This window comes from Rhopalosiphum padi, chromosome 1, assembly GCF_020882245.1.
Source record: "Rhopalosiphum padi isolate XX-2018 chromosome 1, ASM2088224v1, whole genome shotgun sequence".
NCBI lineage: Eukaryota > Metazoa > Arthropoda > Insecta > Hemiptera > Aphididae > Rhopalosiphum > Rhopalosiphum padi.
In genome coordinates this window covers 87,889,974-87,903,411 of record NC_083597.1, presented here as the reverse complement: position 1 = coordinate 87,903,411, position 13,438 = coordinate 87,889,974, and the positions used below count along the sequence as shown (strand labels likewise).

Sequence of the window (13,438 nt, the reverse complement as noted above, 5' to 3'; positions counted from 1 at the left end):
TATAGATATTTACTGACTTTTACGTGCCAAATTAAAATATTTTGCACCATTATACACATTTATATAAATATTAAATTGTATATAGTTATATGAAGATTTTAATTTAGTTAAGATTTTTAACATTATTTAGTAGGTATTGCCAGTTGGCTATTTGTATGTTTCAAAATTAATTCCTTTAATAGAATGTAGGTTTGACATTTATTGGGGGGTGTGTATTATATTGAAACGTTAACATTTTAACGATGATTGATGTATTTTTACATAATGTATTAGTGTATATAAATATAATGATTAAAATCTATTTCCGACATTGGAAACAAATTTTGGACTATTTTGTTTATAAACGTATATAATTGTACTATTTATTGGTACATAAAGGATAATTGTATAAGTACTTATATCAAATTAAACCTACAAATGATATATTGTGCGGTTTGATGTATATCTACAAGTAAAGTCAAACCTATACTTTTATAACGACGTATAGTCGATGTTAAATAGTTTACTGCATACCATGGACGAAAAGGGCGTTTATCAGTGTAGAATTTAAAATAGGCGATATAAAACTTTAAACGGATGTTCAACATCTCTCTCTCTCTCTCTCTCTCTCTTTGCTCGAAAAACGTAGTTAGGAAAAAAATATAATAATAAAAAGGAATAATATTTGTACGCGAAATACCTGCTGCAGCAACGCGCACGTATAATAAATATATTGTATTATATTATTATATTATGTATAAAAAAAAGAAAAAACGCCGAGCGTACAAATAAAAAAAAAAAAAAACCGTAGAAGAAAACCTTAAAAAGCCGCGCGGCCAAACGGAAGTCCGATTTAAAGAACTAGGCGTGTCCTTTCGGGGACCGGAGATGCAAGAAAAAAATCCGTACCCGCGAAAAGTTACAAGAGCTGCCGGGCGGACTTTTGACGGCGATAGGGTGGCGGGCAGGGGGGAGGGGGTCGAAAGTTTTGCAAATCCGTACGCGCCACGTCCGACGGGGACGGAGAGGAAAATCGTCGTCGCCTCCGACGGAAATGCCCGCGAACAGCGCTCGGCGCTCGGCGCGCGCGCTCGCCGAACACCGGCGCGCACACGCACGCGGGGCGTGTTCCGATTGGTCCCGCCGCCCGTCATGCCCCCTCGGACGGCCCCACCAGTACCTGTGTGTGTAAACGGTCCCCCCCACCCGTTGGAACAAGCGTGGCGGTGGTGGTGGAGGTGGCGCGGCGGCGGCGGCGGCCGACGGCGGCGCGACGGCGACGACTGAATGAGACAACACCGCGCGCCGCCTTCATATAGTCATACGCACCGGTCAAACGTACACGGTCGTCCCGCGTGCGGTTGTCGTCCGTTTTTTTTTTGGGTTTTTTCCGTTTTTTATTTTACGTTTTTTAAAAATTCTTCCTCGCACCCGACAGTGGAAACCCAAAAAAAAACAAAAAAATTATTAAAAATCGTCGTCGCGAGACACAGTGCCCATGTCGTCGAGATATACGATATTATAATAATATATCGGAGTCGTCGTTGTCACACGCGCGCATATTATATATTTTATAATATAATTATTACGATAATATTATTACAATAAACGCGCTGCTGCTGCGGTAAATATTATTAATTTTCATAAAAATTGTGTACGCGCGATTGTGCCGTCGTCGAGACACTACGTTTTCCGTGCGATCATTCGTCGCGCGCGCGCGTTCGTCCGTGTTACCGTCCGTCCGTTAAGCTGGAGGGCTTACCCGCGGTGGCCGGCGGAGAGGGGCTAAGGCTGGCCGCGGCCACCGGCGCCCAGTACCGCCGGGTCGACGACGAGTCGAAGCTCGCGCACAAGTTCCACCCGGCCGGGTTCGAGTTCTACCGGAACCTGCACAAGTTCCACAACCTGAACAACAACAACAACCACAGCAGCAAGAACAACAACAACAACGACTCGCCGCCTTCGGACAAGGCAGCCGTCGCGGCGGCCGCAGCCGCGGCCATGATCCTGCAACAGCACCACCGGATCGGCGGTCTGCTGGCCGGCCGGCGGCCGTCGTCGTGCGACGCCACCGCCGCCGCCGCGGCCACCGACCAACAGCCGCTCGACCTCAGCTCGCTGTCCGTGCCCAAGTACAACAACGGTGGCCGGGCGCACCCGTACTTTGCGCACCATCACCACAACAACCATCATCACAGCCGGGTGGCGGCCGGCCACCAGCAGTCGTCCGCCAAGTCGACGGTGTCGTCGCCGCCACCGCCGCCGGCCCTGATGCGCGCGGTCCACGCGGCCGTCGGTTCGTCGTCCGACGACGACGATGAGGACGACGACGACGAAGACGACGAAGACGAACGCGGCAGCATTGGCGGCAGGAGGAGTCGCGGCGATCAGTCTTCGCCGCTACCGCCGCCCACGCCCAACGAAAACGGTAAGCCGATTGTTGTGTCCTGTTCGATTCCGCGTATCGCGGTCGAACTGTATTATATCTTTCTCGCGAAACAACACTTTTTTCCCGATTTTCTCCTCGACCCTTTCGTCGTGCCGCTCACTACCCATCCCGCGGCACCTGTTAATTGTTTCTCGCGATTGCGACACGTCCACACGACGTCCCCTTTTTACACCGTAGCCGATGGGTTATATTCGGAACGATTGAACACGTCTGGTACAATATTTAGAACAAGGACGTCAGTTATAATTAGCGATCGATATATAGTTACGACTAACGACATGACAATTAGTCATGGTTATCGAAAATCCTGCACTCGCTGCGTGTCTCTGTCGAGAGAGTTATTTCCGGTGAAAGAATATTCATGTTTTCCCGAATTCGTCAATCGCGGTTTACGTCACTGTTGCAATATTATAATGATCCGAGTACAATATAACTATAAATATATAAATATTGTGGCGTGAGATAATACACATGTTTATACGGTTAAAGTAAAGAGGTGCGACGAGACGGTTCCTTATATATTAATTGTCTACGAGTATAATATTGTATTATTGTATGCTTTTTAATTAAACAATCGTAACATGGTATTCCTACTGTTGTATACGCACCTGCAAAGACGTGTTATTTCATGATTATTGTTGGAAATCGTTTTGGAATCACAATATGCCTATTTGGAATCGGCTGACATTCCATATAATATTCCCACAACCTATTTATCTCTGTGACTCGACATTATGCAATGATTGTTATTTATTAATATTGTATGATATGTGGTTGGTCAAACGACTTAATTTTGGAATTAGATTGAATGGGAATTTGAGATATACATAATATTATTACATTAAGTTCTGTTGAATAATAAACGATAAAGAATGCGCAAACCATTTGATCCTCATAGAAATAAAATTAAATAGGTACTTAAGATTAAAAAAAATATATCATTTCGCGGAAATTCTATTTTTACGGGATACGGGTTTGAATGTAACCATTGTAAGATCGTTTACATTTCCCAAATTCAAGATATAAAATTAGAATATACCTAAACGAGATTGATAGATTATTTGAGACGGCACGTGTACGTAAACCGTGAAATTACGATTAGATTTGATATGACGTTTGAAAATTAATTTCCTCGTGACCTTAAATTAAAACTAACTAATAGAGTTATTTTTAAAACTTCTTATAAGATCAGGAACAATAAGATCCAATTAAATTAATAATGTACAATTTAATTTTTATACAACGATAAATTAATAATAATGTGTAATTTATAAATAACATTTTTCGAGAGAAATGTAAAATTTGCTTGTTATGCATATTTAATTTACAAAAAGAATTTTAAAGAATTTTCTAACTTTAAACTATGAAGTAACCAGTATGTTGAACAATAAAAAAATCTGAACATAATTTTTTTATATAATAATATGTGTACAATAATTATTATAATTGCATTTGACTAATTGATAATTTGTTAACTTTATAGTAACTATTTTAATATTATTATTACATTTTTAATGTGTATTTAATTTTTTTAAATTAGTTAAACCTTAATATAAAATATTGCTTAAAGAATTCAAACATAATTTATGAAGCATATATGCATAATGATACTGTATCGTTGTAAAAATATATTCATGTATTTTTAATATCTTCACAAAAAAAAATATAGGAATCTGTCTTGTTTCCATACTTATTTAATATAATTAGTTTAATCATTATAATTTATAATCTATACAATAATCAGTCAGTATTATTTCATTTTAAACAGTTTTGTTTATGCTAAAACATTTCTTTATTATAATTATTTATCAAATTTTAACCAAGGCAGTTAGAAATCTCATTAATTACAATGTTTCTTTATGTTATACCATGTTTATTTGCATTTCATATATGAGTTATTACTTTACAGTTCACCTGTTTTCATTTTATCATTATAAATTCTTATGTAGATACACACAGGAAAATAAGTAATTGTATGCATTTTTATCTCGTGTGCAGATTGTGTGAATTATAAACATCCATCATAATATATAATGCACATATCGTATTTAAATCCATAAAATGTATACTTATTACAATAGAAACGGATAGTTGTACTACAAAACAATAAGAAAAAAAATGTTTATTTTTTGCTCATGTTCTTTAACGCGATTCTCGGTAAAAACTAAAAATTATTATTTAATTGCGAAACGAACAACACACACGCGTGCAATATCGTAGTCCGTTTATCGTAATGTTTCAGTTTCACTCCGTTTTTTTTTATTTCGTTTCATCGGGCAACGTCTTCTATAATTTACAAATTATTGAAACATATCATTATACTAACATTTTATATAGTTTACATTAAGTTTATTAGCACTCGGTTATTATACTCATATTAAAGTAATTATGATTTCCGTCAACGACAGAATTTTAATATATTCATTATATTCTTGTATAATAAAATATTATATTATACTACGCGGGTGTGAAGTATACAATGAATGTATACACTATACAATGGCATTTAACACAAGTTAACCGCTGTTGATAGTTAACTCCAGATCAATGTGGACTTTCCAATAGTTTTTCCGGGATTTGTTTTGTAATGAAAATAACGCTATGACATTATTTCAAGCCACGGTCCACGGCGCGCGTCGGTGTTATACCATAAAAACGAAATTTAAGTGCCATGAATCCAAATTATATTATGTATCGGATTTCTTACAGCCCGAATTGTTATACAAATAATTTTATCATAAAATTATGTAAATATGCCTGTTGTGAATATATATGATTTGTCAAGCCGAAAAGCCAGTACATCGTTTCTATACTAATATTATATGTTTGATGCTATTTATGTTTTGTACCATGTTACATGATCCATGTATCGCATTTGTAGAGACCTGTAAAATATTTAGTAGTAAACAGATCTGTGGAGGCTTGCCCTCTGCCTGATCGTTACATTGTTTTATTTTTTTCTCGTTTTTTTATAGAACTTTTTTCTGTTAACAAACCCAACTGAACAGAATAGATAAAATATTTTACAGAACAAGAACATTACAATTTTTAACTACCGTTTACCTTATACTTAATAGTATAATACCCAGTTCGTGTATTAAAATTAACTATAATTTGTAATTTTAAACTGTAGGCGTACTAATCATAAAGTTAGAAAACTATCCGTATTATAAGATTTTAGAACCGAACTAAATGTAGTAATTTAGTTCAAAATTTTAAATATTAATTTTAAATTTTTAAAAAAATAACGTTCTTTCACCAAAAATATTTACCACATGGTTTTCTCTATAACTTTTTTTCATGTGCGTTTATTGTTTGTATTTTTAATATTTTTAAAGATTTTATAGTTTATTTAATAAATGTTAAAATTATGGTATCTAAATCTTTATTCTTGGAGTTACGATCAAATAATAAACATTAAGCAAATTTACTGTTTTTAGTCCAATTTTTAAAAAGTACCAAGCTGAGGCAATGATCAATTTAAAGGGAGGTGAATATTATCGGGGGACACGACTTTGAGTACATTGTTAGAGGGGCTAAGCCTCGATGAACGACCCGATCACCCTGTACGGTGTTATCGTTGGTTTTTATTGTGAAATCATCATGAAATTATAAAACACAATACTAAAACAACCAGCGATTGACGCGAAGAAGCCATTTAACTATATAATCCTATTGCTGTATTTACCGATTGTGTCTCTGTCCTGCACGAGCTAATATCGTTGATACATCGCACGCGTCCTTTCCGCGTTGGTAAACCCCTTTTTTATGTATACCTATGCGATCATACCGCGAACGGAGAACGGAAAAAAAGAAAAGAGGTAGGTAACACAAGTCGTTATCCGGAAGGGTCGCGCCTCCCGGTTTTTTTTCCCGTTTTGTTTTCCGACGGCTCGCGTACGCGTAACCCCATCCGGCACATCCACCCCCCATCATCATCATCGTCGTCGTCGGTTAGGTCTGCGGGTCCGAATCCCGTGCGGATTGAACGGTGTAACGGGTTGGGCACGAGGGCTACTTTGTTCGGAGGGCACACTTCCTCGTCCCCCGCCCGCCCATATGTGTAGTACCCATTACTATTGTTACTACGTATCGCTCGCGCGCGCCGTTATAATATTTACACGGTGACTCTCGGGCCGGCGGTCGTGCCCGTGCGCCGCCGCCGCGTCCCCCGGACAGATGTTTATAATAATGGTATATAATATAATAATACACACACCATCGTGCAGTGTCTGCCTCGGCGCGAGACTCGTAAATTCCCCCGCTCGAGCCAAAAACCATATAATAATACAATATCGTACTAAAAAACAATAACGATTAAAAAATATAAAACAGCGCGTGTCCGCGTTTTTCTAAAGACTCTAACGAGGAATTCGCGTCCCGTCGTACAAACGCGCGGGTTTGATCCATCTATATAGGCACTGTACCCGAAAACGTATATAGGCGGCCGTTGAATTTCATGAAACTACGTATCTGACCGTTCGTGGGTTAACAAAAATGACGTGTATTCGGTATATGGTATATTATATAATCTAGTATATTAACCAGTGGTCGTCGTCGTTATGTTAAACTTTGTGGTTTTGTGGATTTCGGAATCGCGTGCGACTGCAGGCTCGAGAAGCATAATATCGTACATTATACCTATACACGTGTACGATGTCGCTTCACGATACCGTGTTCGATATCAACCGTTTTCGTATGCCACGCCCATCACGATTATCGCTATTTTCTGTATAATAAGTGTTATGATTACATGATTTTCCCGTAAATTATATCACGCGTATAATAACGTACTTATTTAATATTGTGTTATTTATATTTTCCCTTTGACGATATTATTATATTATTATGCAGGCAATAGGCATATCATATAAAGTAACCGTATCGAGAAAACGTCTTGTTGGCGTTCTATTCAAAGCATTTTATTATTTGAAGATAATTGTCATTAAGCCATTGTTATTATTATTATTTTACTGGAAAAAACCTATTGCAAAATATCATGTATACCAATAAAATTAGAAGAAACGTCAATAATTACTAATTAGTAATTTGTATCGTTCTCGCAGTGGCGTATGACTAATTGTATACTACTAAGTACATATCGGCGACTTAGCTGTATTGATGTTATAATTTGTTTTACACAAGATCATCTACTCGGTATTTCCAAACCTATAAATTATATTATTTATTTTATATTATATCATTAGTAAACCGTGTTTATTACTCAAAAATTTAAAATTTAAATTCTGTTTTTTTTTATTGCCATGTCATTAATTCCATAATTGGATATAGGCACCGCCGTGTAGTTAAATAAAAATTACTCGAAACAAAAGGGAACAATAACGTACAACCTCTGTAACACAGTAGTCTTTTAATTTTATGCAAATAACACGTTAGTATAATAATATTATGACCTAGTGCCGTTAATTTCGGTGATATCCCGTCTTATCTGTACCGGCGATCTCAAGGAATTTCCGTTTTATACTTGCATAAGACATAATGAGATATCATGGTTATAAAAATGAAAAATTGAATAATGTCTAAAGTAATCATCTACAGAAACAATGAGTTCACACATTTTATAGGCATTAATAAAATAATATGCGTGTCTTTCAGTCGATGGACGATATATATTTTCATTGAACAGCCGTGTAGTTAATTATGTAAAACAAAAGATAAAAAGTGCTAAGGAGGAATAAAATAGGTTTCGTCCTTGGTTGTATAATATTTTGTTATCCGAACATATTGTGAACAATTGCATTTACGGTGTAATGACGTATATATCCATCAAACCTCAAAGAAATGATTATTTTGTAAAGGCAATGTATAGCCTGGTTTCCATCGTAACGCATTAGAACAAGGACTAGTAAAATTACCATATAATATCGTATCCAACATTTTATGTTAATGTCTAAATGTATCAAATCGGTTTTTAATTGACCTCTCCTTCAAGTACAATAATTATAAGTGCATTATCTCACGCTCCCAGTGAACCCGGACAAGTGCCAATAATAACTAAAAATCAGTGGCGCCTTTTCTCCAAAGATCCCTGTAGATTGCACCCGGGGCCACGACGTTTAAATGCATTCATATTTGTATACCACCTGTTGATACGTCAATTTAACAGGTTTGCTATCAGATTTTAGTCAGAAGATGTTAAAATATATTATGTGTATTTTAATACAACATTATACAATCGTATTCAGAGATAAATATCACTACATAAATATACAATATACGGTTTCGCCGAATGACTGTGTCGGTATTGTTTCGTTCTCACGACAAAGCCTAGGGCGTTAAAGTCACTTTTCCGAAAAATTTAAATTGAACTCGCCACTCGGTAGTACAAGAGACAGAAGGGTGGTATGTGTATATAAGAATGGGAAAAAACCTAGTAAAATAATGGGAAATAAAAAGAAATAAATTAAATGTACTAAGAAACATAGAGAGACGGCCGGCGCGGCGACCGCCTTATGAATACGTTATTATTATATATAAGAAAAAAAGAAGTGCCCGGTTAAAAGCCCAGAAGCTAAAACGTATTATTTCTACTCCGGTAATGACTCGGCACAATTTGTTGGTTCGGAATTAGCTTCTCCTTTCATACATACACACACACACACACACGTATCATACTACACGTGTGTAAGGCCTTCGTAGTTATCAATAATGAATACAGTATATAAGAAGACGAACGTCTTAGAAAGAGCAAGACAGAAAAAATAAAAATGCATTAAGAATATTATTTGTCATCGATTGTGTGACTCGTGCAAGAATGCCGGCGATATATGTAATCCGTTTCGGGTAATTATTCTTTTGTTAGTAAAATGCGTTCTTTATTGGTGTCTCGACCAATGGACGACATGGACAATAATATCATTCCACATGCGGTTTTTTCTCAATTCCATTATTATTATATTATAATGTATGTATTCAGATTGATGTCGTGACACAAAAGAAAACTAAGGAGAGAAATCTGTACAAAGAAAAAAATCAAATTTGGTATTTAAATCTTTTAAATTTGGTTGGTTGATCATAATTTATAACTTGAAAACGTTCACTTTGATATTAAAATGACTGCTTAGAAGAATATTTACCTTTTTTAATGTCTTGTAATTTAATATTTTTAGTCATGTTCTATGAGTATAAAAAAGTGATGATTTTTAATCATAAATTATTAATAAAATACCATCCATTGAAAAGAATCTTGTTGTTTCAAATTTCATTGTTGCAAAATAATAATAATTATTCGTGAATAAGACATTATTTAGAAAGTCCTTGTAATTAGCGTAATCAATGTCAATCATATAAGACGTATAAAATGTTGAGATACTTGTACGATAGTTTTTGGTTAGCTTGGCGTTTTTCTCTAGAGTATCGTCCGACAATTTCGAAATACAAACAACGCACATGGGTTTAATATTATATTTATATAGGATTCGAACACTGGGGTCGAAACTCGAAAGGCGATCCGAGTTGAGCGAAAAAAAAATTAAGTATATAAAAGAATAAAAACGTTTCTACTCTCTTGTAGGAGATGCGGGTGTACCTCTACCTACAATCGCGCGGCGCATCGGCGGGTGACCGCCGCCACTCTGAATAATATGTATATGTTCACGCGCCTACTATCGACTACTATCCATATAATGTTATATAATAATATTATATTATACCTATACATACGACGACAGTGGTCTCGCGTGGACCCGTCGCCCCCGTCGTTTCCGCACCTGTCCCACCTCGCACCGGTCGTCTTCGGTTAATAATAATAATAATAATTGCCAACGTGCCCGTCCGTCCTGCCACTAAACACACACACACACACACACGATGTATATATAGTATGGTGGGATATAGGTAAGTAATATATTATAATAATAATAATGTATATGTGCGCCCAACTACCGCGCTTAATAATAATAATAATAATAATAATAAAAAGTATACTTCCTCGGGCGGCAACACGCATGTACAACGAGACGACACGGTGTGAACAAGTTACCCGCGGCGGCGCACCGTTTCAATTTGTCCAATTATCGCGCAAGGGATTAATCACCGCCGCCGCATCATCGTCATAGATACGCGCGGTGGTCGTTTGTCAAACGCGTGTAAAGAGTGGAAAGGAAAAAAAATATACATATATTACACACACGTACGTCGTAGGTACATATATTTAAAAAATAAAACCACACGATCTAGCGGTGGCGGTGGCAGGAGGATTGGTTGTGCCCCCGAGGCCGGCGACCGGCACCTAGGAATGTTTTTTATTTTTATTTTACACAGTACGTATATAATATAGTATATATACTATATGATATGTTACGAGTGTTTCGACGACCGATGATGATGATGATGCCGCCGCGCGTTGCATGTAAATCGGTTCGCGGCCCGACGACGACGACGACGACGTCTTCATTACTGAACGCGCGCGCACTCGATATAATATATAATAATAATAATATGATATACCGACGACGACTAGACTTGAGCCGGTCGCGGTTGCAGCGCTGTACGTATAGTGCCTGTAATACTGTTATTATTATACATTGGTGTATTATGTGTATATAATATATGTATCGTACGCGTATATACGCATAAACGCGCGCCCGCCGAGACAGGTGCGCTCAATCAAAACGAAAGAGGAAAATAATATATTATAAACGCCTCTTCTCCGCGCGCGCGTCGAGTTCTTCACTTTTACAAATTTCAAAATCTGTACTACGCCTATTTCGTACAATAATAGTCGGTATACGACCGACTGCTAAACGGTTTTGTGTATATGTGTATATATGTAGGTAATATACGCGGCCTGAAAACGAAATTAAGTGTCGGTGGTTATATGTATAAATAATATATAGGTACCGACATCAAACGCTATTACTTTCCCGCCGCCACTGTTGACCATCAGTGTAATTTTTTTTCTTCATATTATATATGCTCGACGCGAGTAAAATTAGTCGTAGATATATATTTAGACGGCCACTATGTATATATTGTGTATTATCTCTATCGCGAATAGAACACTTATATTACGTATTATCATACCCGAACAGATACGCCTGCAAACTAACTATATCACAATACGCTTTTTATATTATTATAAACGTGCGAAATGTGTTACTTCGATGGTTTTTTCCTTAAAATTCAACTATATATATTATATTAAATAGTTACTACACGCGATTCGATGATATCATTATTTTATCAAATATTTGTGATGTTTGTATAACCTCTATACTTTTCTATTGTATTTACCTGTAACTTATTCGGCATAGATAGTGCACCTTATTATATTCATATAATATTACATATGTGTATTTCCTTGAACGTGACTATAGGATTTATAGGGCCAGCGGGACACTTTAAGCGTTCGAAAAGTGAATTCGAGTTCGAGTGCTTGACACACATAGTAACGAAAACCACAACAATAAACGAGATCCTACCGAGAGAAGTATTACCGGGCCCGGGATATAGACAAAAGCGATTATTGTATGGATATGTCTAGGGAGTCTTGAAATGAAGTCAAGGTCTCTATAGTGGAATTTATTGCTGCGAATTTCGGTGCCACCCGGTAGCTCTCATACATGTATAATATAGTGTATTGTATATTATAATATATTTATTCATGTGCGTTGACGACGGTGGCGGTCTGATATGTAAAAAAAAAGCATTAAGATGGACAAAAAAAAAACACACACTATATACCGAGCGTTAGGAATTCATTAGCGGCGAGATAGAAAGGGTCCGAAAGAAATCCTTGGTCTTAATTGTGTATAAAAGCGTCTGTGGATATAATATATGGAAACCGGCGCGTAATTAGAATAGACGAAAATTGTATTTTAATAATAATAGTTGATAATAATAATAACAACCGCGGTAGCCCCGGAAGAATGAAAAAGTGTTTAGAGAGAAGGCCATTAGTTATTCATGGCTGACACGCGGGGCTGAATCATGCGTTATTAAAAAAAAAAAAAAAAGAACCCGAAAGAAAGAGAGGTAAAGAAATAATATCGTATTGCTTAACGACGAAATATTCTTTACATATATATGCCTCAAACCCATTCTGTTTCTCATTAAAATATCATTAGTCCGAACGAGTGTGTGCCTTTCGATTCTCTCCCCACCTCCCCTCAAACTTTAGGACCCCGCTAATGACACACACACGACTCTGTGTATGATTATTAATCTTCCCCACTCTTGGTATAAACTAGATAAGTAAAAGTCTAATGCCGCAATGGTCATTTGTTGCGGTTTAATCTTTTTGCTTCTATATACTACAACTTTAAAAATATGATTCCGATAACTGTTTATGAAAATATAAATATTTAAAACAATTGAGAATATTTTAATTGAACAAAATTCTATTGGTAACAATATTGAATAATTGTTCATGTTTATGTTAAACATGATAACGTGTAGGTACATGATTTAATGGGTTAAACATATAATATATGGTGACGTCAACACATTTGATTCATCTCGTAAATACCGGATGACTATTACCTGTGTACGAATGACTCAAATATCTACCGAAAAATTATAATATATTATACGAGACAGAATTGAAACATTTAATCGGTCTATCTATCATCACATACGATATTAGTAGGAATATTATATTTTATTCTGCGAAACTGTCGTTCACCTTGTTTTCTTGTTTGCATAGTTTCACTTTAAAATAGTGTGTGAAATCTGGTCTGCGTGTATAACACTCAAATACTCAATATAGCGTATATATATTTTTTATTTCTTTAATATTATAATATGTGTTTCATTTCTTTTCTTTTTTTTTTTTTAGATACTTCAGACCGACTGATGCACCTCGAACACAAATTCTACTGCCGAGATGGTGAGTTTTAAAATTCTATTTTATCATTTATTATACACAAACATACATATTATACAACAATACGTGTAGAATGTACACCGTGCATCACTGCAGTGTATAATTCCCTCTTTTTTTTTTCATTTCGCCAAACATAATTATGTTCGCGTTCTTGTATCGGCAGT

General features: G+C 36.4%; 1 protein-coding gene across 1 annotated transcript in view; it reads left to right on the top strand.

Moving 5' to 3' along the window:
• The first annotated feature begins 1,286 nt into the window (after positions 1-1,286).
• Positions 1,287-13,438, top strand: part of LOC132922057 (POU domain protein 2-like) — a 39,956-nt gene continuing 27,804 nt past the window's right edge. The window contains exons 1-2 of the mRNA XM_060985371.1: positions 1,287-2,407; positions 13,227-13,277. Coding sequence (XP_060841354.1) covers positions 1,981-2,407; positions 13,227-13,277 — 478 coding nt within the window. The 5' untranslated portion in view covers positions 1,287-1,980. The remainder of the gene's footprint in view (positions 2,408-13,226; positions 13,278-13,438) is intronic.